The sequence below is a fragment of the Protobothrops mucrosquamatus genome, unplaced genomic scaffold, assembly GCF_001527695.2.
Source record: "Protobothrops mucrosquamatus isolate PMUCROS unplaced genomic scaffold, P.Mucros_1.0 scaffold1891, whole genome shotgun sequence".
In the NCBI taxonomy this organism is placed as follows: Eukaryota; Metazoa; Chordata; class Lepidosauria; order Squamata; family Viperidae; genus Protobothrops; species Protobothrops mucrosquamatus.
In genome coordinates this window covers 89209-115971 of record NW_015388017.1, presented here as the reverse complement: position 1 = coordinate 115971, position 26763 = coordinate 89209, and the positions used below count along the sequence as shown (strand labels likewise).

The following is a 26763-nucleotide window of genomic DNA, read 5'->3' as shown; positions in this document are numbered from 1 at the left end:
CCGTCAACTATCGATAAAGACCATAGTCATCTTTAAAGTCCTTCATCTTCATTGTTTTTGCTCTGCCCCAAAACTCTTAATGTAACGTAACTTTATTTTCCAATCAAAAGGTTCCTACCCTGTAAACGGTACTAATATATCTAGTAATATTGTTGTTACAAGGTGTTATAATTACGGCGCAGTAATTAAGCGCTATAGCAAAGGGCTTTCCAAATATTTCTTCGCCACTTCTTATGCGGTACTCTTCTTCTAGAGTTAATGGTGAAACCGGAGCATCTTCTAAAGAGCACAACGCTGAATTGTCCGTACAGAGCCTAAAATTATACCTCCTGAGTGACAGAAGATTTTGCCCAAAGAAAAGAGAGATTTCTCGAACTCCAGCCAATAGGCAGGAAGGGGTGGGCACGAAACGGTTAGGCGCCGGGATCCTTGGCAACACGCTCGTATTAACTGCGCCAGGGCGACTGAAGAGGGACGGACTGAGTCTCCCGGGGCTCCCTTCGCTTCTAATCGCCACCAGCGGAATGAAGATCGAGGAGGTGAAAAGCACTTCGAAGACACAGCGCATCGCGGCCCATAGCCATGTCAAGGGGCTGGGGCTGGACGAGAGCGGGGCGGCCAAGCCAGCAGCAGCCGGGCTCGTCGGACAGGAGAACGCGCGGGAGGTAAGAGGGCCCGGGTTTCCCCATCGCTAGCACCAGTTTCACATCATCACCATTCCAGCCTCGTGTTCTTGTAGAAGCTTTGACGAGTCTCCGTAACAGCAAAAATGTGTGCCCTTCCCCCCCCCCCCCCCCCCCCCCCCCCCCCCCGCGCACACACACACACACACACACACACAGAGGCTTCTGTATTAGATCAGAACCCTTCCACTTGGTCAGTAAAATTTCCAACTAACTGTAATTTTATTTGAAGGCTTGTGGTGTTATTGTGGAATTAATCAAAAGTAAGAAGATGGCTGGCAGAGCCGTGTTACTGGCGGGACCTCCTGGGACAGGCAAGGTAAGGTACATTTTTCTTCATGTCTTAGCAGATTTCTAAATGCATTAGTGGTTACTTCAGTTCTTGATGTGATAATATTTAAGTACGTTTCTTTTCAAGTATTATGCTGTTAGTGATATTGCTGTGTTTGACACTGATAGTAGCTTATTTCTGATAGTAGCTTATTTCTCTGTTAAGTTTGTATGCCACACATCTCACTGATACAGCAACTCCTGGCAACTTACAGTATAATACAAGGTTTAAAAGCTAATACAAAGCCATTAAAATTATCTTAATTAGGGAAAAGACACAATGAGATACTAGAGATCATAAAGCAACAACAAAATGAATGTAATACCTTCCAAATTTTAACATAAAATATTTGTTTTAAAGATAATTATTTAAAATACTATGTGTAAGGTATCTTGAGTTCAGTACCCTTTTATTAACTCCTTGCAGACCAATTCCTTATAGTTTATAAACATAATATGCTAAAATAATTGAAAAAAATCCTTAACTTAAAAGTAATAATAAAGAAACTGTAATCAATATAGTGCTGTCTTTTTTTTTTTTTTCTCCATTCAGTTGTGTCCGATTCTTGGAAATTGCCTGAACTCATGGTCTCCCAGTTTCTAGCCTGATGATTTAACCACTACACCGAACTGCTATCTAACTGCTCAAGAATTTGGTAGTTTCTGGAGCTGCAACATCCAAAAGTCCCAACTAGAAAGATAAAATGCTAAGACATAACAAAACTTGGTTTAACAGCTTACTGCATGTAAATCAAGTACCATAATTTCCTATATAACATACACAGACACACACAAATCCTGCCATAATATTTCTTTCTAATTACTTTTTAGCTCTTAACTTATAACAACACAGGAATCTACTTAAAAAGTGACAATTTTAAGACAGTTTATAAAATTCTTTTCTCTCTGCTAATACATATGTCAAACTAAGTTATAAAAGCGTATGATGAAAATTCTTTTTTCCTAATCATTTTATTCCTCAGAAGAATTTTAGAGCCACAATGGAATTAGCAGATTACTTACCAATGCCTTTTACAAATCAGACGTATTACATTAAAACTAAATGCTATGTACAATCCCTTGAAATTAGTAAAATAATTTTTATATTGTAAAAGTGAAAAATAAATTCATTAAGGAATAATCCTAATTTATTTATTTTTATTTATTATGTTCCATCAGGTTGGTGTCAGCTTTTATGTAACTACAGAGATTTTCTCCAGGCCAATCTATTTCCAAACTAGTCCTTTAGATCTTCCAGTGGCACATCTATTATCTATTATCACTCTGATTGATAATTTGAACTGGTTATTGGTGCCTAGAGTGAGAACTCTAGATTATTTTTTCCTATGATCTATTTGTTAGTTTCTTTGGCTGTCCATGATGTTCTCTGAAGTCTTCTATAACGCAAAAAAACGCTAATACTAGCTTTCATTTCCATAGGGTGTCCCTGTCAAGCTATGAACCCAGCTGCCTTTAGGATTGCTGCATGCCTTTAGCTTGCCTACAGAGTGGGCAGGGGGGGTGGAGAGAGTGGAATCCACAGGTGGTTTATCATCGTGAGAAAGCAGAGAAGTGAAAGCTCTGTTTTGGCAAACTGAGAATGCTTCTCATAACAAACATTTACAATTCTATTGGACAATGTGACTTGTCCGGTCAGAGGAGAGAGGAGGAGAGTTATTATTTTAATTAATTGCTTCCCGTCTTTTCGTTAGAGCCAGCTTTTGCTTTTGAACTTGCCACTGTGATTCAACCCATTAAGGGTAACATTAGAGGACACTTTGACTCTGGTGTGTTTTTTGGGGATTTCAGGCAGAGGTTGACAGTCACAGACTAAAACTTTGCTGCATGATTATCAACTGCAGTGATTCACTTAACAACTGAGGCAACAAAAGTCGTAAAATGGGGCAAAACTCACTGAGCAAATGTCTCACTTAACAACAGAAATTGGCTGTTTACAATGTCAGTATATAATGAAAACAATCTGGGTTTACCAACCTCGGAAGGATGGAAGGCTGAGTCAACATCAAGCCCTGTCAGGATCAAACTCCAGGCTGTGGGCAGAGTTTGCCTGCAATACTCATTCTAAACACTGTACCACCAGGGTTCCTATTCCATCAAGAGTGGCTTCTTGATTTGGGGATAGATTTCACATGAAAACTGTGATATTCCGAGATTTCCATTTTCATAAACCCATTCCACAGCTTAATGTGAATGACACGATATACTTCCCTTCTATAATCAATGAAGCAGACGTGTACTTGTTTTTGGAATTCTTTGGCTTTCTCAATTATCCATGGTGCGTCATGTGTTTTATTCCTTGGCCTTTTGTAAAACCAGTTTGAGCATATGGCATCTTCTTTTCCATGTAGGGCTTTCATCTGTGTTGGGGGATCCTAAGTGTTAATGTGGAATTAAGGATATTATGAAATAGCTACACATTCACTTAAGTCTCCTTTTTTGATACTTGTGTGTAGACTGGTTTCTTCCTATTTGTTGACCACTGAGTCATTCTTCAGTTTTGCTGACATAGTTTGGTTAGAACCCTTGCAGATGCTTCTTTTGAATTATTTTGCCCTCCAACTTGGTAATGACGAAATGATTTAACTTTACCTTCTTTTTTATAAATATTTTATTAATTTTATAGTTTTACAATCATAAGTACTTAATAAACAACGTGTTGTCCTGGGTCCATTAGTAATTCAGTGGTATATACTAACTTCTTCAATCTAGACCCAGTATTACACCATCCAGTGCTTCCTCTCTTCTTCCGGTAGCACACATTTTCCCACATTAGGCAAATATAATTCTTACTGTTGTTAATACATATATAATTGAATATCAATATCTTTGCTACATTTTCCTAATAATATCAATGTCAGTTTAAAATATCTTTTCTAATCAAAATATATCTTAATTGCATTTGCACTTAATATCCATTTGTTCAATTAATATCCTGTTTTTCCCACTTTTTTTAAAAAAAGAAATTCCCATCAGTGTTCAAAATATCTCTTATCGCTTATAATTTCTCATAATAAATTATATTTTGGTAATCAAAAGCTTCCCTTATTCAAACCCTCTTAGCATTTTCATCATTTGAAGCTTAAGTATGGAACATCCATTTTGTTTTTGTATGTAGTTCACCACTAGATATCGTTGATGCTGTCTTCCAGCTTTTTACATCCAAACTTATATTACAAGTTTTTAAAGTCTTTTTTTAAAAAAAAAATCTCAAAAGCATCTTTAGTCCCCAAACTTCAAAGTTATATGTGTTGCTTTCAAATTAATCTTGTAATTTTCTCTATTTCCCCCCCAAGCAATTAATTCGCCGCTTTTCTTTTCCTGAGGGATTGGGGTGGAAATTCCTCTTCCCTTTCTCATCGGGGAGAATTCTTTGCTTTGGGTGTTTTTTCCCAGGAAAAAGTCTTAAAATCATAAAGAGAGGATAGGGTCTCACCCAGTTTTATCCAAAAGTTGCTGGTTAATGCTTATTTTCTTCAGTTGTCAGCAGCTTCTGACTGGCCACATGAATGTAGCCTGTCCTTCCCCCATCGGTTTGGAGGGCTTCCTTGGATCGAACAGAAGGGCTGCCGCTCTTCCGCGATCAATGAGGGTTCCCTCCATTTCCGTCGCCTCTTCGGGGTGACTTTTGACGCTTTTTAGTGTCCCCAGCGGAGCAAAATTGAATGTGGAAGATGGAACCTCATCTTCCTGAGCCCGTTGCGCCGCAACAGCAAACCGGAAGTCCGATTTAACTTTACCTTCTAATCCTAGTATTGTTACTTAGTTTAACTTTATATGTAGTTATCAGACATAGCATTTCCCCTATTCTCACCTGTTTATTATCCTAGATTTGTCTCCTTCTAGAGAAGTGGTATGCCATTCAAAATCCAAATATATCCTCCAGCTACAAATATTGTGCAGTCTTATCCCTACAGTATTAGGGATGTTAAAAATTACTTAATTCCTATGTTCATTGCACTTCTCCTTATGATAAATCAGCAATACCATATTCCAAGCGCTGTAGCTTTCAAAGGCTAAATTGCTGCCAACTAACATCAACACTTTTTGTCATGATGGCCCCTGTGTCTCTTCTCTGAGATCAGAATAAAAATGGTTTTTTTCTATAAATAGAATGGCTCCTTCTGGGAACAGCAGAGTTTCCCACCAGAAGAACAGGAACAAGGATACATTTGTTATTTGTCAGTTCCTGTCTAATTCAGGGATCCAAAAGAGCTTTGACTCTCTAGCTCAGTGATGGCGAACCTTTTAGAGACCGAGTGCCCAAACTGCAACCCAAAACCCACTTATGCATCATCGAGTGCCGGCTGGGTGTGGCCCATTGGTTGGGTGTGGCCCATTGGGTGGGCGTGGCTGTGGTGGTAACGGCAGACTGGGAGGGACTAAAAAGTTCAATCAATCAATTCCAACTTTGCAAGATCTTTTTTTTTCCGTGAGAAGTTGAAATTGACTGATTGATTGAACCTTTTTTTTTGTGTGCACGCCAGCGGAGGCCTAAAGCGAAAAGGTTTTATAAAAGGCCTAGGACTGGGACTGGGGTGATGGCGCGTGTGCCCACAGAGAGGGCTCTGAGTGCCACCTTTGGCACCCGTGCCATATGTTCGCCACCACTGCTCTAGCTTAGGCTTTATTGAGCTGACAGAAAATATTCTGTAGAAGGAAGAATTCAAATTCTGGATTCAAGCCAAAGTATTTATTTTATAGAAATTAAACTAAAATCAGAGGATTATTTTTTCCTGCATTAATTTAAATTATTTTTAGTTGGGTAATTTAAATGTGTATTTATATGTGTGATTTGTTTTTGTTTTGTCTTCAGACTGCTTTGGCTCTAGCTATTGCTCAGGAGTTGGGAAGTAAGGTTCCCTTTTGCCCTATGGTTGGAAGTGAAGTATATTCTACTGAAATAAAGAAAACGGAAGTCTTGATGGAAAATTTCAGAAGAGCAATTGGTAAGAAGCTTAAAGCAAAATACCAGATTTATATGTGTTTGTGAGAGAGCATTTATTTATTTATTAAATCTATGTACCACCCAACATTTTTATATTCAGTGAATAGCATTTATTCTTTTGATTGGAAGGACACATTTGTTTGCTTCTCTTTTCAGTGTTCTTGCATGGTGACTGACTTATCTGCTAGTGTCTTTGTACAAACTCTGGTGTTTTCTATATTATGATACGTTAGCTAAAACCAGTAAAAATAGTACAAATGATACTTTTTTCAGTCTAATTGAGTATGTTGTCGAAGAAATTTGATTAAGGGGTTTACAGGTAGAATAGCTTGTTCATGGGGATAAATTTCTCTTATCAACTGAATTTATTAGCTGAATTATTTAAGTTTCAATTTATACATTCAGTTGCTCCTTTTGACGAATAAACATTTGCACCTTAAATCTTCAGTTACTCTCTGCTGACAGTTGATATCACTATTCCTTTTACATTTTTGTATTGCTTAAATTATAGCTTAATTGTTTTTATTATTGACTCCGACATCTGTTAATTCCCCTGGGCTCCCTATGATTTAACACAGACCATCAACTAAGTATTCAGTACCATTAAAGTGAAGAAATGTTTCCATCAGTCCTTGCAACTGAAAAAAGTGACTCATTGATTTCTGTAAGAAAGAGACTTTCAATCATCTATGGTCTTTAAGTTACAATTAAATTGGCAGGGTTCATGGAGAGAGAGTTCAAAGATGGAGAGAGCACCGTCTGCAATATTTCCTTGATGTGATGAAGAGTTACCTGTCAGATTTGGAAATTTGAACCAACAGTTGAAACCTGTGTCAAACACATTTGTCATTCCTAGAGATAGCAATAATTTAACAGCCAGCTACATTGTTGATGCTTCACATTTTCTGGATGTTAGGATGGAGATGCTTCTAAACAAGTATTTGATGTTAGTGACAGAAATTTTTCTATATCTGTTGAATTGGGCTGATTTCTCTTTCAGAAGTTATTAATGTTTTAAAATAACATTGGCAAGCCAAACATTTTTTTTAGGTGCCAGCAATGTAATTTAAAAAAAATATCTGATTCTTATATGGTCACATGGATTTTCACTCTTAAATTAAGAATTTCCTAAATGACACAGTGGAAGATGCAAGATAAGATAAGATAACCTTTATTGTCATTTTTATACTGTGGGCACAACGGCACACATCAAAAATTGAAATTTAGTTGCCCGCTCTCAAAGTGAAACACATACATGACACACACCTGAACATACTATGAACAACATATGTATAGACCCACACCCCTATATATACGTAGCAAATAAATATTAAATACTGTCCATCTTGAATATATAACGGAATGCAAGCAATAGCAATTAATTTTGACAAATATTACAAAACACAACATATAGTTTTAGCTCTTACCAGTTGATACTGAATTTAGAAGCACTGAAAATATACCAGATAAGTATCAGAAATAGCAATGGAAATGGAAAACAATGTGGTTTTGCATCAAGGAATAGCATTATAAAGATATTATACCTTTTCACGACTTGCCCCAATGCTTGGGATGGTTGACAAACTAAGTTTGATTGTTTTGTAAACAGTAGGGAGTTACAGAACTTTTTTTTTCTTTTTCCTTGTCATAAATTCTTCAGTGCTTGAATATTTATTGTTATGAATACATTATTTTCCACAAAGCTTTCCATTGAATTGACAACTTTATCTGGATATGGTGACTATTTGGAACAATCCAATAAAAATGGCAGTTTGTAACTTGTATATTTAATATTTACAGGATTAAGAATTAAAGAAACCAAGGAAGTTTATGAAGGAGAAGTCACAGAATTAACTCCCTGTGAAACTGAGAATCCTATGGGAGGTTACGGGAAAACCATTAGTCATGTCATTATTGGACTCAAAACAGCAAAAGGAACTAAACAACTAAAGGTAGCTATGGTCATTTTTCAAATGTTCCTCAGCTTCTTAATAGTTCTGTCTTTTGAATAAAAAAGAAAGGGAAACAGGAGATTCTAGGCAGTTTTTATTTACTTGTCTCCTTTTATAGGTTTATTCTGCAAATGAATATAAGCTCCAGTTAGAAATTTAAACTATCCTCCAGTTAGCTTGGCACATGCACTTGAGTTTATAGATGCTGTCCATCCCCATTGAGAGAAGCAGTTGAAATAAATATTTCCTCTGCTGGTGAAGTAAACTTTTAAATTAACTAAACGATTTCTCAAGAACTGTATAATTCATTTAAACTGAAATCCTATTCATGCTTACTTGAAAGTGAGCCTATTAAGGTCAATGTGGCTTTTTCTAGGTATTTGTGCTCAACACTGCCAGGGACTTAAAATGTTAGTTACCATCATTCCTACTGTGCACCAAGTTATCTCTTCCCACCTTTTCCTTTCGAAAAAGGAGGAAACAACAAAATACAATGCTATATGCCCAGAACATGTGGACTAATATGCCAACAGGGCAAGAATGCATTGGAATTTATAAACTGAAGTCTTTCAGTACACCCTAAAGCAGCATAGCCTAGGGCAGGGGTAGGCAACCTTGGCTCTTTTATGACTTGTGGACTTCAACTCCCAGAATTCCTGAGCCAGCTGTGCTGTGCTGGCTCAGGAATTCTGGGAGTTGAAGTCCACGAGTCATAAAAGAGCCAAGGTTGCCTACCTGGCCTAGAATTTCTTTCTGCAATTTAGACTTTTCCAAGGACGTGAGATAGTCATACCTCTCTCTGACTGCTTTTATTATTTCAGGGCAAGGAAGGCTAATCTCAGTGCTTTACTTGACCGATATAAAACATCCCAGTCTTCTTCCTAGTCTGCAGCCTGGTCACCATGCCTTTATTTACACCTTTTTTTTTTTCTAAAAAGCCTGATAATTTGCCAGCCTCCAAAATTTCACAATAATTTACAATAAAATATAAAAAGAATGTTAATCCAAAAAAAAAGTTAAATATCCTGTTAAAAACAATTAGAATAAGTCATTAAAAATCAGTGAAAAGTCTATTTAAAAAGGTGTTTCGGCATGAGTTAAAAAGTAGATGTAGTGTTTAGGTTAACATTTTGTGAATTCAGTTAGTGTGTTTTATAAACCATGGTTTATGACTTATGTGACGGCAGCCTTGAATCAGTTGTAAATGATATGTCAATCACAGTTGTATCTTGGAGTTTTATCTCTCTTCAGAGTATCTGATGTTTAAATGATAGCATAAGAAGAATATGTAAAAGCAATTGAAATGTTATCTGAATGCTACAGTATAATGTTGAAGTTAAAATATTTATATTATATTTACAGAAGGCATTAAATCAATCTAAACAGTAGTTGGATTTGACAAATTAGCTCATTCTAAATGTAGATAAATCTAAATTCCTAGAGCTTGTTCTTCCAGTACTATAAATATTGCTTCTTGGATGGCTTTTTATGGAATCAGACATGATTTTTGTAAAACCAGGTTGCCTGTTTTTGATGTTAATGTAGTTAATCATTGTTTATTTTCTCTAACTCCAGTTGGATCCCAGCATATTTGAAAGTTTGCAAAAGGAAAGAGTAGAAGCTGGCGATGTAATTTATATTGAAGCAAACAGTGGAGCTGTCAAGGTAAAGCAAGAAAGTAGCCGTGAAGCTCTATGTATTTTGACCTGTCTCCTTTGGTAAAAAGTCTTCTGTCCTAACAACCTTAATTCCTTCTAGTATATGTTACCCTTTTCTCAAAGTCTAAAATCTCTTTTTCCTACATGAATGCCACCGCTAAAGAAAGTAGTAACGTAATTCGTAAATAAGGTCATTTGGTCTGAGACCCCCGGTTACAACCGCATTGAATGTTTCCTCATTGATTTTTAATACTTGACTTGAAGCTTGGGTGTTTTTTATTCATAAAAGCAAGGCAAGAAGATTTAAAGTAACTTCAGTCACGCTCATAAGAAATGCATAGAGCGTTTAATCTTTATCCCTGTAGATTTTTTGTCATAAGATATATGCATCTAGAAGGAAATGCATTAGTTAGCATGTTGCTCGTATCTGATTTAAAATGTAGTATAAAGAGATACTTAGTGTTTAATGGATGGGCATAATATTTTGTATCAAACAATAAATCATCCATGTTCAAAGGAATCTGAAACAATTTCTACACTTTCTACAAAATTGGTTGGATTTGTCCTTTACTCAATTTTCTTCATTTTCAGAACAGTGGAGGAAAAAAACCGTACTCCTGACAGTAGAATTTCATAGCTGTTCATTTTCAAGGACAAGTCTGGCATTTTCAAAACTGTCAACCAGAGCTTGTCATGTGCATAACTATAAAACAAGACCTTTGTTTATCAGCCTACATGTCACTCTCTGAATATTTGTAATAACACTAACTATAAATATAGTGTGTATGATTTCTAAATTCTTGTCCACAGAGGCAAGGTAGGTGTGACACCTATGCTACTGAATTTGACCTTGAGGCCGAAGAATATGTTCCCTTGCCAAAGGGTGATGTGCACAAGAAGAAAGAAATTATCCAGGATGTCACACTGCATGATTTGGATGTAGCCAATGCTCGACCTCAGGTACTAATGGCAAACTGTATGCACATACAGAAAATAAAAATAGTTGTGTTGCTAACTTTTAACTGTGAATTCATTTGGGGACTGATAAAACAGCCAAGCTGCTCACAACAAAACTGTTGAGAAAACTCTTTTATTAATATTAGTCAGTTTTGCTTCAACCACATGGTTCTGCAAAGGAGCTATTTTCTGGGTGTGTTTGTGTCCTAAAAAAATTCACTGCCCATTACTTCCTGACTTATATACATGTATAAAGATACAGACACAGAAACACAGATAGAGGATATTCGGGCTCTGCAAATTCGTGGAAAGAGATGTTTTGTAATTCGTGTGTATCTCCCGTTCAGAGAAATACTTAAAGTAACCATAACTTTTTCCCAAGTGCCCAACAGCTGTTATGTAAGTTTTTCCTGGCTGTTTTTGAAAAATGGGTTTGAAATGTATAGATTGTCCGAATATCCTCTTTCTTTGTTTCTGTGTTTGTATACAATTCAGGAAGTAATGGGCAGTGAATTTTTTTAGGACACAAACACACCCAGAAAATAGCTCCTTTGTAGAACCATGTGGTTGAAGCAAAAACAAGCATATTTATTCCCTGTTTTAATACAAATTCTGTAAAAAGTTAAACAGTGCACTGTTTTGTTCATAAGCAAACCTGAATACAAGCATTTTTCCCCAACCTTGAGCATTTTAATGGAAACTGATAAGTCTTTTGAATGCCAGATCCATCACTGTGTATGCTGAATATGTTTTACACAATACAGTCGTGTGGAACAGCACACACAAACTTTAACCTTTTAATCATACTCTGATGCAAGATTAACATGCTCACTTTATGATCACCTCACAGTTTACTGTGCAGAAGTACTAGTTACATAAATCAATATTTATCAATATAAACCTGAAAATGGGGTGCTGTGATAATGGGTGAGAGTCTGATGTGCTGTTTTTTTCTCCAACGTCAGCTCATTATGTTGTCTCATAGCATTGAGATAATTTAAAGGATTCAGATTATTTTATCTGTATATGGTACTTTGTTGCATAATGAAAAATTATACAAATAAAAATTAAAAGGACCATAAAATGCACATTCTCATTTTAACTTAGTAACACTGATTAAATTTCCATTATATTTTTTTCTGGATGCTGTATGTTCCAAAACAAACCTAGTCCCATTACATTCTGAACACAGTTACATAGATGGATTTTCAAATAGACTATCAATTTTAAAATAATTATGAGTTACTAGCAATTGGTTGATATAAAGAAGTTGAAAACTTGATTTTTAGCTCAACGTTCTTATATTCTTAATAAATCTTTCTGTACAAGCAGTCCTTCATTAGAATTTTAAAAAGTCTCATTAATTCACAAATCAATTTTCTGTAGGGTGGACAAGACATCCTCTCCATGATGGGACAACTAATGAAACCAAAGAAAACTGAAATCACAGGTGCTCCAAATATCTCTTTCATTTTTTTTCTTATTGAAGTAATTCCATTTAATTTGGTGATTAATGTATCACGTTAAGTTTTTAAGAGAGGCAGTGGAAAAGTAAACTTCATGAATAGAAAAAACAAGATGTGTGTTGCTTGGGATCATTACAGTTGAATGAGATATAATAATTAAAGTGTAATAGTTAGAAATCACAATCTAATACAAATGTGATTACACTTACATGAAACTGTAGCATAAGGTAGTTTGTCACAATATTGATACAATATAGATTTTTATATTCTTTCTGAAATGGCCACGAGTAGAGGATATCTTAATACAGGTAATGCTCAGTTAACAACCACTTGTTCAGTAACCATTCAAAAGTACAGTGATGTTGAACAATTTATTAACTGAGCATTACCTGTATTAAGTCCTTGAAGTTCTTGCCATTTCAGCAGTCCCACAGCCATGTGTTTACAACCTGGGCACTTGGTAACCAGTTCAAACTAAAAACGGTTGCAGCATCCCATGGTCACATAATCACAATTTGTGGCGTTCCCTATCGTCTTCCTACAAATAAAGACAATGGGGAAGTCAGCACAGGAAGTTGCAAGTTATTCCGGTAAGTCTCCTCCATCTGTGCACCACCCCAGATTCTCTTCACTCATGTTACTCTTGCCAGCTACCAAACTGACCCTTAAACACCCTCCCCAAACCTCATTGCACTCACTGTGCCTCTTTGGCCATTTGTGCACCCTCCCCAAACTTTGCTGTTTGTCAAGCATCGAAAATTAGGAGCCAAGGCAGTTCAAATGAATAGAAGCTTATTGCATGCTAATACTCCCTACAAGACTCTGAACCACTAACAGTCAAAGCAAAATGGCAGTAGATAAAGAGTTAATGGAATTGAAAGAGGACTGGACTTAAATCTCTTGTGGGCGTGAAGGGACTCAAGACTGATGACGTTTTGACCCTTCCCTCTGGCTCAGCCTGGCCATCTCTTACATTTCTCTTATGCCATGCCTCCCTGGCCACTTGCATATCATCCTGAAGCCCCACCGCATTCCGCCATGCCTCTTCAGCCACTTGCACATCCCTCATTCCCTCTCCCACTCATCATCAGCCATTTAGCTGCCAGCCGACTACACACCCACTGACTTGTTGTTGGGAGGTGATAGGAAGTTGCAAGGAGATGCATGCTTAAAAAGGCACAATCCTCCCTTAACAATGGCAATGGGGACTGCAAGGATTGCCACCATTAAGAGATGTGGTCACATGCAATAGTGGGATTCAGCCAGTTCGCACCAATTCAGCAGAACCGGTAGCTAATTTTTTGTTGCCCAGGCCCAGAATGGACTTTCGGAAGCGGCATCCACACAGAGAACTGGTTGTTCACATATTTGAATCCCACCACTGGTCACATGATATCCTATTTTACAACCACATTGTGTAGTGTTGGAAATTCCAGGCCCAATTGCCACCATAACTCAAGGACTACCTTTAATAAATATTTATTTCACTTGGTTTATTTGGTATATACTTCAATATATATATATTTCCATTTAAAAGACAACATTACAAGAGATTTTTCAAAATTGCAATACTTCAAAAATGAGAAGTTTGTCATTCAGTGATAATTTACTTAGCCTGTTTTAAAGTTTTTCACCAAAACTAGAAAGAGTCTGATTTTGTATGAAACTGTTGGGAATAGTACAGATAAATGAAAGAATCCTGAATTTTTGGCAGGTAACAAATAACATCGGCTCAGGGCTTATCTGTGGGTTAGCAAATTTACTAGTATAAATGTTTATTTTGCTGCCAGAAGTCTTGAGCCAAACAAATAAGTATCTTACAAAATACCTTTCACAATAGTGAAAGTGAAGAGAGTAGATTCATCAAAACAATTGGTTGTTGTTGTTGTTTTTGTCCAAAAGCTAACACTCAAGATTGCATCGTATTTATGGAAAATACTTGACATCATTTATTTGAATGTATTTTTTAAAAAATCGTCTTGTACATTAGATATGCTTATATAGATTTTTATACAGATATATTTTTGGGGAAAAATATTGATGAAATGATATCAGATGCCTGCTGTTTCTTTTTCTACCCAGACAAGCTTCGAAGTGAGATCAACAAGGTGGTAAATAAATATATTGATCAAGGCATTGCAGAGTTAGTCCCTGGCGTCCTTTTTGTGGATGAAGTTCATATGCTGGATATTGAGTGCTTCACATATTTGCATCGCGCATTGGAATCTTCTATCGCTCCGATAGTCATCTTTGCCTCCAACCGGGGAAACTGCATAATCAGGTATGATGCTTCAAGCTTAGTCCTTTACCGTAGGGGAGACAAATTTCATGTTGCAATGATCAAGATACAGTGAGTTTCTTGGAAAAAAAACAACAGGGTTTTTTTCCCTCCTCTCTTGTGACCCTCCCTCCAACTATCGAAGTTTACTCTGTTTATTTGCCTTGCTCCTTTCCCAGAAATATTTTCAATATGCTGTTTAGTAAGTCAGAATATCTGACTATTCTGCTACTGTACCCGCCTGCTTCCCTGTTTCGGTTTTTCATTTGCTTGTCTTTCATAGCCTGAAATAGATAAACTTTTTGATGCTGACAGCTTTTGTCTTTGCTTCTCAAATTATTTTACATTGAAATAAGTTTTGGGATTGCATTATGCAACATAACATGTTATGGAATATCAGTGCATATATAAGTATAGCATGTCTTAGCATTGCATTTTTAAATGTATAACAACAATAGTTAATGCTAATTTTAGCATTATTGGGGGTTTTTTTCTCCAGGATTTAGCTGTATATTATACTGCTGAGAGCTAAATACCAGACATGGTTTTTAGCCATCATTTTTGGTATTGCTTAAATTTATCCAAAATCTTTGAGGGTTCATCTGTGTATTTAAATTTTGCCTCCTTTTCTGCATATTCACTGTATATGATACAAATCGAGAAAAAATATTTTGTGTCTTTGGGTGTCATGATTTAATTTTCAAAAACACAATTATGCTTCCTTGATTACTAAGCTCATTCCTTAATTACTAAACTCATTAGTAATCTGGCTTAGTCTAGTCTTCTGTTAGCACTTGATTTTAGGATGGAAATGCTTTTATATCCCTATTGCTTCAAGAGCTCGTACATTCTGCCCTATTCCATGATGCATATGGGCCCATGTTAGTGATACCCATAGCTTGTAAATGTCTTCCAGACGTTAAGCGTGGTTTGCTTGAATATTTTCACAGCTCATCATGTTTTCTATAGGAATAGCAACAGTAATGAATATGTGGCAAAGACATTAAAGAATGTGTTTCTTCTTTTTACTGTGTTTCTCTCTTCAACACTTAATTTTATTCAATTTCTGTTCATGATAGAAGAAAAACAATGTTCACAAAGCAACATATAAGTAGTATAATAAAACTTTACATCAAGAAGAAAGGGTTGAGAATGCAAGGAAAAAAAGAATAAAATCCTTCAGTGCCTTTCCTATGAACATATCTGCTCTTTCCTTTTCTTTGACATTAATGTATATGCTGTACATGTTGTGCTTTCTCTCATTTTGTTTATATATAAATGCTGTTATAACAGTGTTAACTCCAAATGTTAGGAATAAGGCATCGGCAGTTACCCTACAATAGCTAAAGCAAAATCTTAATAACAGTACAATTTTTGACCTGTCTTCTTTGTTCTTAAAACTATGTGATCTTTCAAAATTGAGTTGCACACTAAAAGAAAAAAAAGTCCTTACAGTATCTGACACAGAAAATAAATGTATTTCAGAAAAGATATTTGTATTCTTTTTTGTCTCTTTAATAGGCATATAGACTTGTTTCTTCTCTGTAAATTCTTTGAATTAGGTATTTCACCTACTTTTTCAGAATGTATTTTGGCCTCATACAGTGAAGACTATTACAATCTGAAATGTTCAATGTGTCAGCCAATTATGAATATACATCTCATTTTATAAAAAGAGTATGTGCTCTTAATTCCATTTTTAGAAATAAATTCCTCTTCATTTTAAGGAAAGAAGGAAGGAAAGATACATTACTGCACTTGAGCACTGTCACTTTCTCATTCCTTATCCCATCCTGTCATATCAGCCCCAAATAGAATCAAGGTTTTTAAGTAATAATCTGAAATGAAATATGTTTCATATGAAACTGGGGTGCCCTCTAATGGAGAAATGAAGTTTTCCATTTTTTTCCCTTAGGCTATGTAAATAACTATCTGATAGGAAGGAGGGCAATAGTGAAATTGCACTAACATGCTGATGTTCTATAAAAGCCTAAATTTTCCTTTATACTTCTTTAGAGGGACAGAAGATATTATCTCTCCACATGGGATACCTCTGGATCTTCTGGACCGGGTAATGATAATTAGAACCATGTTGTATACACCACAAGAAATGAAACAGGTAATTCTTTCATATATAACATCTGGGTAATGGGCAGCAAATGACTTTATGGAACTTCACTTAGGTAATTAAAGTGTAAAATGAAGCAGCCCATCCTTATCAAAATATGACTACAAGTTATTTTGAAAGTTATTTTTCATAGGTTTTTCTATTAGTAAGCTACCGTATACTGTCAGTCACATGCATGAACAAGTCACTGTCTTGGCTAAAATTATTCTCAAGTCTATATTTGAACTTAGTATTTGCTTTTTTTATGAAACCAATTCAATCATCACAGCAAGCCTAGGTGATGCATAATACTAAATTAATACAATTTAAAACAACAGAAAAGGGAAAAAAATACAAAAAGTATTAAGGGCCAGGTCAGGGAAACTTGGCTACAGTTACAGAACCTATAAATGTTGGTTAGTCAATTCAAGTCAGGATCAGATGTGGGATCACTTATTTTATTCCAAGGTCTACTGAAATGGCCAGGTCTTCAGTCGTTTAATAAAGGACATTATGGTGGGAACTGTGTTGCCCTTAGGGAATGTTATCCCAGGTAGGGTGAAGGCAGAGAGATGGCCCATCTCCAAAGTCCCATGAGATGAGATTATTTTAGCAATGAGACTTGGAGTGTTCCAATGTTGCCAGATCTTACCAGATGGGCAGTAGTAGACAGTTTGTCTTGTAGATATCCAGGCTTTGAGCTGTAAAGGTTCATATTCATCCCCTTGAGTTATAACCAGATAACTAATTGATAACCAGTAGAGTTCATGAGGTAGAAGGGTGTCATGGGCACAGTGAGGTATACAGATATATTATCACATTGTGCACCTACTGTAGCTTCCAAGTAGTCTTCAAGGGCAATCTCATGCAGAGTGCCTTGCAGCAGTCAAACCAAGAAAGAGTTTAGGTAGGAGCATCTAGCAATAGGGCCTCCTGATCCAGAAAAGGGCCAAACTGGCACACCAGATCTGCAAAGGTCTCCTGTTTGTTTTTTATTTTTATGTACATGAACAGTGGGCGAGTTACATTAACAAAGCAGTTTCTAATAATTATCTTCAACTATATTTATGTTCTTAGATACACAAATATGGAATATGGGTGTTTTAAGAGTTCATCTTTCTTAAGATTACAAAAGCACTTATATGCTAAAATATTTTGTGTCTTGGAGAGTGTGAACGTGTAAATTCCTAGAGTTCGTTTTCTGCCGATAGTCCCTTGCAGTACTCACGTATCCATCATTCAATTGATCTAAAGAGGACAGGACAACCTTTGTTAACGCTTTCCAAGAGAAATCTGGACTTTCCAGCATGCAACATAATATTTCTGAAATTCCCAGATCCGTCTTACTGCGTGCAACATCGATTATAATTCTTGAATGTTATTATGAAGTATCAAAGATTCCCCTCATTAGTGTCTCTGTACTATGGATTGACACATAAAGAAGCTACTGCAGTTTATCATGTCAATTCTTCGTATTATTTAAGAGATAGTGTCAGTGGTGGAAAGCTTTGTCACCAGATAATAGTCTCTCTTGCTGGATAAGTGCCAAGGAGGAACAGAAGCATTTATTGAACATAAATGTACCAGTAAAGCCTCATTTCCTTTTGTATATTGCTTTTTTTATAAAATTAGCAGCATTGATTTTTGGGATGGTTTTCTATATATATGACAGGATAATGTAGATTATATTAGAAGTGATCACGGGGTACAGATGGTGTCAAAGATGCCTTAAGCTGTATATTAATGTAAAAGATAATTCAGAAGTTGTGTCATTGTCAAGAAAATCAATTCAAATGTTCCTATATTGCATTCTGTATTGTGACTTGCTTTTTCAGAGGCATGAAGGATGGTAAAGATATTGTTGCATTACTTCAAGCAGCTTTGATTTGGGTAGAATTTGTCAGTCTTGTCTATGAACATTTATAATTTATATATCACATTAAGTTGCCACTGGATTTCCCCTGTGGGTTGTTAAATTTTTAAAAGTCTGTTTTATGAACGGTTGACTTTTAAAAGAATTTAGAAGATGAAGTTTGTAGTGTTTGATTAAATTAATTAGTCACAAGGGCATGAGATGGAGAAATTGACTTCATGAAAACAATAAATTCTTACTTTAAATTAAATAAAATGTTCTGTGCATTCATACCAAAACCTCTTCCTAAACATTTTTAAATGGAAACTTGAATGGATTCATTCTATTTAGTAGAAAGGAGAGAAAAGTAGATTGTTTCAGTTGGAAGCAAAATTTCTAATTTGTCAGCCTCTACCTCAGGTACTATGCTGGGTTCTGGGCATAATATTTCAGAAGCATTCAAAAGAATTGGAATAGCGTATTGCAAAGGATATTAAACATGTTGAGAGGACTAGAAATGAAGACATAGGAAGAGACACTGAAATTGCTGGATGTATTTACTCTTGTGAAAAAACATTTTAAGTGAGATACTAGATTAACACCTTTTTAAAGAGCAAAGTAATAATTATTATAGAATCTAAATTCATATTTTATTTTTCAGTGTTGCCCCAATAGAGATTATATATTGAATATTTATTTATATACTGCTCCCCATATACTTTAATTGTATTTTGAAACAGTTTACAGTTTAACAACTGTATTAAAATGTAATAGATTAACAGCAAATTAACTCTTGAAGAGCTATGCAAATTGAAGACGGAAAGGATGAAAGCAAAACATTTGTATTGAGAAGTCCTGGCTGAGAAACTTTGAGCATGATTTGATGGCTGATTGGCAGCCAATTCACTAGCTTTAACAGCGAAGTAACGTGGTTAGGTGACCCACTGTTGATCTCAGCAGCTAATAAAGTGTTGTTTACTGTCCAGAAATTGTTTGCTGGATTTATTATCTTTATTGGTTTTTCAAAGAACGTGTATGTGCCAAAATTGTAGTCTTGTATTTAAACCTTCAAACAACTTGAGACAGGTGAGCAAGCCAGGCTATGTTTTGCTCTTTTATATTCCATTCTGATCCCTCTTCCAAAATTCGGTGGTTGGCTGCCAAAGGTTTTTTGGCATCTTTTTCTAATATTTGAGGTTGAAAGAACTAAAATGTTGTGCAAATCTTTAAAATGCATGTAAACTGTTTTATGAGGCATGACTCCATTCTCTTTATTATGAAACAAAAGTCAGAAAAAGTGCAGCTTTTAGCCAGCGAAGGATTACCCTCTGGCTTTAAGAATTAGAATCTGAAGAAGAAAGAGTTGCTTAGTTCAAATAAATTCAAGAATTATGAAACGGTACACCACATGCCCTTTTTGAAACTTCTGTAAACTTGCCTTAAGATATTTTGGACTATGGATCCAAAAACCCAAAGTCAAAACCAATGTGATCACTGTGATTGGAATTGCAAAGTCCATCTGTTTTAATTTTTTTAAGAACTGAGAGATATTAACTCTGCGCAAGGAAAGATATTAACTCTGCGCAAGGAAAGCAAAAGTCTAGATATAGGAAGTTGATTTCTTAATCTTTATGTCAGCGATGAACACTCTGAAAGAAACCTCAATAAGCTACCTTATAATCCAGATATCTTTTACATCAATCCCCAATTGCATGCTCATCCCCCTCTTCTCCTCTTCCATGTTCTGATTCTCTTGGTGCATTTTTATGGCTTTAATTTAAACGAGTGCTTCTTGATATCTTGTTTACAAAGCTGCCAAAGTGAAAAATACCTGCATTATATGAGACTCACAGTTCCAGAGTTATCTCAACACTATAACACAACATCATTATCCAGTCTGCCCCTTATCACTCAGCTGGTAATACGGGCGGCAGGGAGCCTAGTGCCACTTTTGTTGTTAGAGCTTTCTGTACTCAGACTTATTGGTGATAACTTCTTCTTTTTCAACTTTATAAAGATCTTCAAACCAGTACAAGTTTGAGACTGTTCACGATAGATTAGATTTATCTGAGTGGTTTTGTGGGAGGAGGTAAAACTAACAGACAACATTTCTTACATCTTTAACCATCTTATTTATCAGGATGCTAAAAAGTTTGATATGCATTTGAGCATTGAAAGGCAATTGTGACTTTCCAAAGAAATTAGGCCGTTCAATGCTCCAAGTGGGAATTGGTGAGCAGCAGTTCTTTTGGTCAGTCTGTACATTTTCTTTCATGTTTTAGAAACACAAAGAATTATCACTGAATTCCCCCTAGTATTTTTCCAATTAAGAGTTTAAAGGAACTAAAACTGTATCTTTATTTCAAATTGGATACAAAGTCAGAATTAAAATAAACTGCCCCCTAAAACACATATAATATACCATATACTCAAATGTAAAAAAAAATTCCCCAAAGGCCATTTTTATTATGAATGCATTTTTATTTTATTTTTTTCTCGCTAGATCATAAAACTTCGAGCCCAAACAGAGAGCATAAATATTAGTGAGGAAGCACTGAATTATCTTGGGGAAATTGGCACCAAAACCACATTAAGGTAAGCATAAAAAAATATAAATATATAATGATATTAAATTTGGAAGTGGGATAAAGTTGGACAGGAAGAGACAGCTAATTGTTATAGGACACTTGGTGAAATATCTCATTCACAATAATGACCAAGTTTAGAGCTTCTCCCTCTGACATTTCGTGTTTAGTTTTCCTCCTCTTCCTTCTCTTTCTTAATCCAGCAATTCTTAGACAAATAACTACTTACAGCTGAAAAGTAGTAGCAGAAATTAATGTCCTATAAAAATAGGTCATATAGTTAATAAATGGAATCCTGTTTCTTTTTTTCACACTGCATTTTACAATGCTTAGATTAAGTAACCAGAATCAACGCCTAAGTCTGTTGTAGCTTCCAGGTGATTGTTGAAGGCTTTAATTTGCAAATGATACAGAACTATTGAAATGTTTGCAGCCCTTAATAAGTGTCATGCCAAAATTATTTCTTGGTAATTGTTTTATAAAGATCGTTGCTTGGAGTTTAACTGATTTCAGCTAGAATCAACTAGTTTTTGTTATACCATCTTTCTAAGCTTTCTTTAGTGGCGCAGCCACTACACATAACGTAAAATCTGCATTAGTGCTAAAATGTTTGGAACATAAACTATTGGTTTACAGTAAAAATTAATAATTTTGAAAATGGATTCTGTAGTTCTGCAGTTATTTCTCTGCAGCAAAGGAAAGAGATTTTTAATTTGCGTTTCACAGGTTATCACATCACTATCTACTGCAAATTGGTTTTGTAACTCATAATTTCATAATTAGCGCCTTGCCTAATCTTTGATATTTCCAACCACAAAATATATTGGTAACGTCTGGAGACCAAGCTGCTGTGTTTATAATAAAAATATTTGTATATGTCTCTTGAGAGAAATTTTCTGTTTTTATTTGTAATTGTAACTGGCATGTTAATTTGATCACTGCTCTTATTATTTGGCTATAGGTATGCCGTGCAGTTACTCACCCCAGCCAATCTGCTAGCCAAAATCAATGGGAAAGATAGCATAGAAAAAGAACATATTGAAGAAATAAATGAACTCTTCTATGATGCCAAATCCTCAGCAAAAATCCTGGCTGACCAACAGGAAAAATACATGAAGTAAAGACATTTGTTCAGCTTTCTAGCATTCAGAACGGATTTGTCCTTTCTCCAAGTTCTTTAAAGAAAGAGGCAGAAGAAATTATCTCTAAGAACTGAAAACTTTGAATATCAAATTATTTGTTTACAGTAGGATCAAATCTTTGTCCCTAATTATTTAGAGGGAATATCTTGGCTTGTGCTAATATGATATCCCTTATGTTTGTGCTATATGAAATAGATGCATCTGGCAAATTCTTCTGACAATGCTGTAGATTTGATTGCTCATGTATTCAAATCTAAACAAAATATATTACTTTTTAAATATTGTGTTTAAATTGTGGAGATGTTTGATTAAAAAAAATCACTAATTTTTTGGCTGTGACTCAAATGTTGATCTTCTCAAGAAGAAATTTTGCTCAGTAAAAGTTACCTGTTTTGTCATTTTCTGCAACTAAAATTGAGATGGATGGTACGTTTTTTTGCCAAATTGGTACAGTTGGGGAAGGAGACAGTATTTCTTAATTAAAAACAGGGAATTAGTCTTGCTTGTAAATAGATCGAGAATCCTCTCACTGTTGATATTCTTTTTGCAATTTGGATGGAGAATGCTGCAGCTAAGAGATCTAAACCTGGATGATTTATGATCCCTTGCAAATATATTCGCTGCAACAACTTTGGGAGATTTGATGCCACTCTATGAAGTTCAAATAGGGCTTTTTTATAACCGTCTCTATTGATTGAAAATAATAGTTTTTCCCATCCACAGTTGCTTCTATTTAACATTATTATGCAAAACCTGGGAACTGATGGGAACATAATTCTGTAAATGTTTATTGTTACATTTGGGAATTTTCCCAGAAAAATAAAGTACAACACATAAAACGCATAGGTATAGCAACTTATTACAACTTCTGAACGTTTAATTTCTCCATAGTAAATGCCAGTATATTTCCCTTCTGGCAGGTAGCTTGGTTTTTTTATTTCCAAAATATTTCTGTTTCAAAAATATACTAAATTGGGTTGTCTTTCCCTACTGTGTCTCCACTACCTCTGGCAAATGGAAGTAGAAATGTGTACCTTTTGGTATAGTGATTAATGCTCTTCCATAAATGGGATATTTTAAAAAATAATTACACAATACAGCATATATTTTTTTGAGCTTGTGTCAAAATGCAGGATGTTGTGTTCCAAATGCGGAATGTGAAACGGCTGTGTTTTGCACAGACCTATGTATATCTCTGTGAAACCTAAACTTCAATTGGTGAACTTGAAATAATATTTTAGAATCACTAAAAATGCATAATTTATTGGGGTACTAAACCTTTTAAGGTAATTTTAACTGCTGAAAATATCAAATCATTGTCTGTCGATGATCTTTGTTATACAGCCAATATTTCCAGTTAGGTTTTGCCAGCTAAATCCTTTGAGGTCCTAATGTATTATTTTAAAGTAATAGTTTCTCATGTAGTTCTAATGGTTTCTTATAATTAAGATTACTAGCCTTTTTTTTTGTCTCACAATTAAACCTAAGAGACAGAAGATCAAGTTGGTTATGAGTAATAGTTGGAATAGATCTTTGTTTAAAAAGTAATAGATCCAGTCTACTGTTAAGTATAATTCTTTGGAAATATTAGTGCAAATAACTAATTTCTGGACACTAAAAAAACTTTCATAAGCTTAGGACATGCCTTTACATTTTAAATAGTGTGCCTGAACCTTAGAAAATAATGCTAATCATATAATTACTTGCTGTTTGGATGCTTTAACCTTAGTTTTATTTGCAAAACTGTTTATTTTCTAAGATTATTGAACGCTTGCTTATAGTTTTATGTATTATGTAAAAAGGAATCAATTTATTTTTCCTCCTCCACACTGTGATGTGCAAATGTGAATTTCAGACTGAAGGCTCAAGCTGAATCTGAAGACAGACACAGTCTTGATCATTTTGGTTGAGGAACTAGATAGGAAAAGGCTTGCCAGTTGGTGGTTTTTGTCCTCCCAATAGTATTCAATTCCATTTGCCAAGCTATCCATAGCACTTGAAGACATTGTTTACAATAGGTCTAGTCTTACCTGGCTGAGCAATCCCTAGATGATGGTGCTAGAGACTACTACGTAGTTGTCAAACACTGCCCTCAGAATGTTTCTCTTGACAATTAACATCTGTCCAAAGTCATCAGGAGAGGTCATCTGGATTATTAGTTTTCTTGGCTTAGAACCTACACATTGATATAGTATGGAGAATTGAACTGGCAGCTTTCATGTCTAAAATAAGAATCACTAGTTAAAGTAATGTGTAGCTGGAGTGCTTTACTGCTATTTCCCCAGAAGACTCAAATACTAGTCATAGTCTCTTTCCTCTGCTAAATGTGACTCTCAAACTATATTATTAAGAAACAGAAATTTGGGGAGAATGGGGTGCCTTCTTCCACAGATAGTTAATAGCTGTAAAATGTCCAGAAAAGACAAAAACTAATGATAATAAAGGGTTAAAATTGTCAAATGTGAAATGATATCTAAAAGTTTATTTGGTCTATAGTTAGTCCTCACTTAATCACTGCTCAAAATTATGATAGGTCCATACTAGGTGCTTTACAACCTGTAAAGTACTTCTGGCTGTGTTTTATTGTGCCACATGCATTGTGATCACATGACTGCATTTTAGCACTTGCCAAACTGGCTTGCTTTTACGACCGGTTGCACCATCCTGCAGTCACATGACTGCAATTTGAAACTCTTGCCAGTTTCCCATTCAGAAGACTGGATTCACACCACCGCAGTGTTCGCTTAACTATCAAAGCTTCACTTAACAACCATGGTGATTTGCTTAACAACTGCCATTAAAAAAAAAGATCTTAAATTTGGGCTATATGGATAAAATCCTTTCACAATAGTGGCTGCAAGTCAAGGACTCCCATGTATTAAGTGATACCCATCATAATTATTGATATCAGATTGCCCATGAAAGTGGCTATAGTATAACTGATATTCAACTGATCGTTGAAAAAATAACCACACTGCAATCAAGCTATAATTTTCATTTAACATGAAAAATAAGGATTTGTTTTATATATTTAACAGAAAGTGAACAATCAAAAATGATCCCATTGCAATAGGTTAAGGTTTATTATTAAATGTTAAAACATAGCCGCATTATTTTAAATGCAACTCTGCCCATTTTCAAGAATTGCCACCCTTATTGCATTAATCTTCAGAGCGAAGTTTTTACGACCGATTGCCTGCAGACTATGAGAAGTTTCTCCATCCATTAACCACAGGGAAACGGGCCCTGCTGGGTAGGAAAATATTTGTTACATCTTATCAGGGTGACACATAATCTAACAACAATTACAGCAGGCCCATATTTTGTACTATTTCACTTTTGGTGTGAAAAATAGTAGTAATATTAAAGCTAGAGTGGGTGGAAGATATAGTAACCAGATGAATATTATAAGCTCGGCAATTGGGATTGTTTCATTTAGGTCGTGAGCATCGATATTATTGGGGATTGTCTCTACGCAAGTAAGTAGATGTGAAGCTGAGGTATGTGCCCATATGCAAATTACAGAGTTTGCCTCAGGAAAAAGACATGAAGGATTACTGCATATATACCCATATGGCAAAACTGCATTCTTCATGTGCTTTTAATGTAACAGCTCATCTCAACCCTTTAGGTTAACCTCATTTTTCTTGCGCATTGAGTATAAAAATGTACAAGTATAATAAGATTAGGGACGTACAAGGATCTCTTATCTACCCCAAAACAAAAGTTTAAAATAGAAGATATATTAAAGGTATTTGCACACTTTTACTTGCATACGGTAAAATAGAAACTCCCAATAATTCTAATTTCAGTTATATTTCCTCTTATTTTTTTGCCAGCTGTGCAATGAGGCTTTTATATACTCCCGCCTTTCCTGCTCTAACCATTTATATGCCCTAAAAAGCTACCATAAAGATTTGCAGGTCTCCTTAGGACAGCATGTAGAATGGTATCATCAGAAAGCAATTGGTAAAACTTGGGGTCCTCTCTTTCCAATTGGGATATTTTGTAATTGTGCCTTACTTATAAATTTGTTCGCGTGAGTTTAATTTTTTAGAGTTATATCTTTAGATAAAAATAATAATTCATTTTATGCACTAAAAATTATTTTTATAATGTTATATCCAGTGTTTTAGTCTCAGCTATACCCTTTTATTTAACAACCTTAAAGAAGGCCCATAATATAACAGAATGGGCACAAGCAGTACCCATCTAGATAATGGCCTCATTTTTGACTAATTAAATGTTGTTAGAAGTCCTGAAAAGCAGAAAGAAGGAAAGAGCGGGGGGGAAGCCCAATTTTAAATTCCTTATTTTCTTCTGTTGCTACTTCAGACAGAAATGAGTGTCTGAGAAGTCACTCAGATATTTTTTGTTAATTCTCACATACAAAATAAATCAAAATAAGAATGTATTTTAAAAACCCTAGTGGAGTTTCTTCTTTGAAAAAAGAGGTATTCAAAATGCTAAAAAGCAGAAAACGACCCTTTTATATTGATTTCCAGTGGAGAAAAAGGGGGAAAATATTGTATGTGTGAAATTGAAACTTCCTGCACTGTATTTATAGCTTCTTAAATAGAAATGGTAACTTATATTTTCAGGGGGGGGGAAGCAAAGCTTTTAAATGTAATCTTATTAACTTCCTCTGAACTTAGGAAGAGAAGCAATTATACATACTAGAAAAGTTTGCCTCATCTCTGTGATATCTCTAAATGGCAGGTGTAGATTTATTGGGACTTTATATATCAATATGTAAATCAGAACCATGGGACATTTTACAATCTGCA

General features: G+C 35.3%; 1 protein-coding gene across 1 annotated transcript; it reads left to right on the top strand.

The window, feature by feature from the left end:
- The first annotated feature begins 431 nt into the window (after positions 1 to 431).
- RUVBL1 (RuvB like AAA ATPase 1) lies at positions 432 to 22273 on the top strand. The gene is made up of 11 exons (XM_015823503.1): positions 432 to 665; positions 916 to 1002; positions 5848 to 5980; positions 7780 to 7931; positions 9507 to 9596; positions 10400 to 10549; positions 11933 to 11996; positions 14095 to 14293; positions 16307 to 16409; positions 20753 to 20844; positions 21796 to 22273. Exons 1-11 carry the CDS (start codon positions 525 to 527, stop codon positions 21953 to 21955), a joined length of 1371 nt encoding a protein of 456 aa, XP_015678989.1. The 5' UTR covers positions 432 to 524; the 3' UTR covers positions 21956 to 22273.
- The last annotated feature ends 4490 nt before the right edge of the window (positions 22274 to 26763 follow it).

Excerpts from the sequence above, each read along its gene's own strand:
- RUVBL1 (XM_015823503.1), top strand. The coding sequence starts at position 525 with ATGAAGATCGAGGAGGTGAAAAGCACTTCGAAGACACAGCGCATCGCG. Across the intron at positions 1,003-5,847 it reads GACCTCCTGGGACAGGCAAG|ACTGCTTTGGCTCTAGCTAT; the intron begins GTAAGGTACATT and ends TTTTGTCTTCAG. Across the intron at positions 16,410-20,752 it reads CACCACAAGAAATGAAACAG|ATCATAAAACTTCGAGCCCA; the intron begins GTAATTCTTTCA and ends TTTTCTCGCTAG.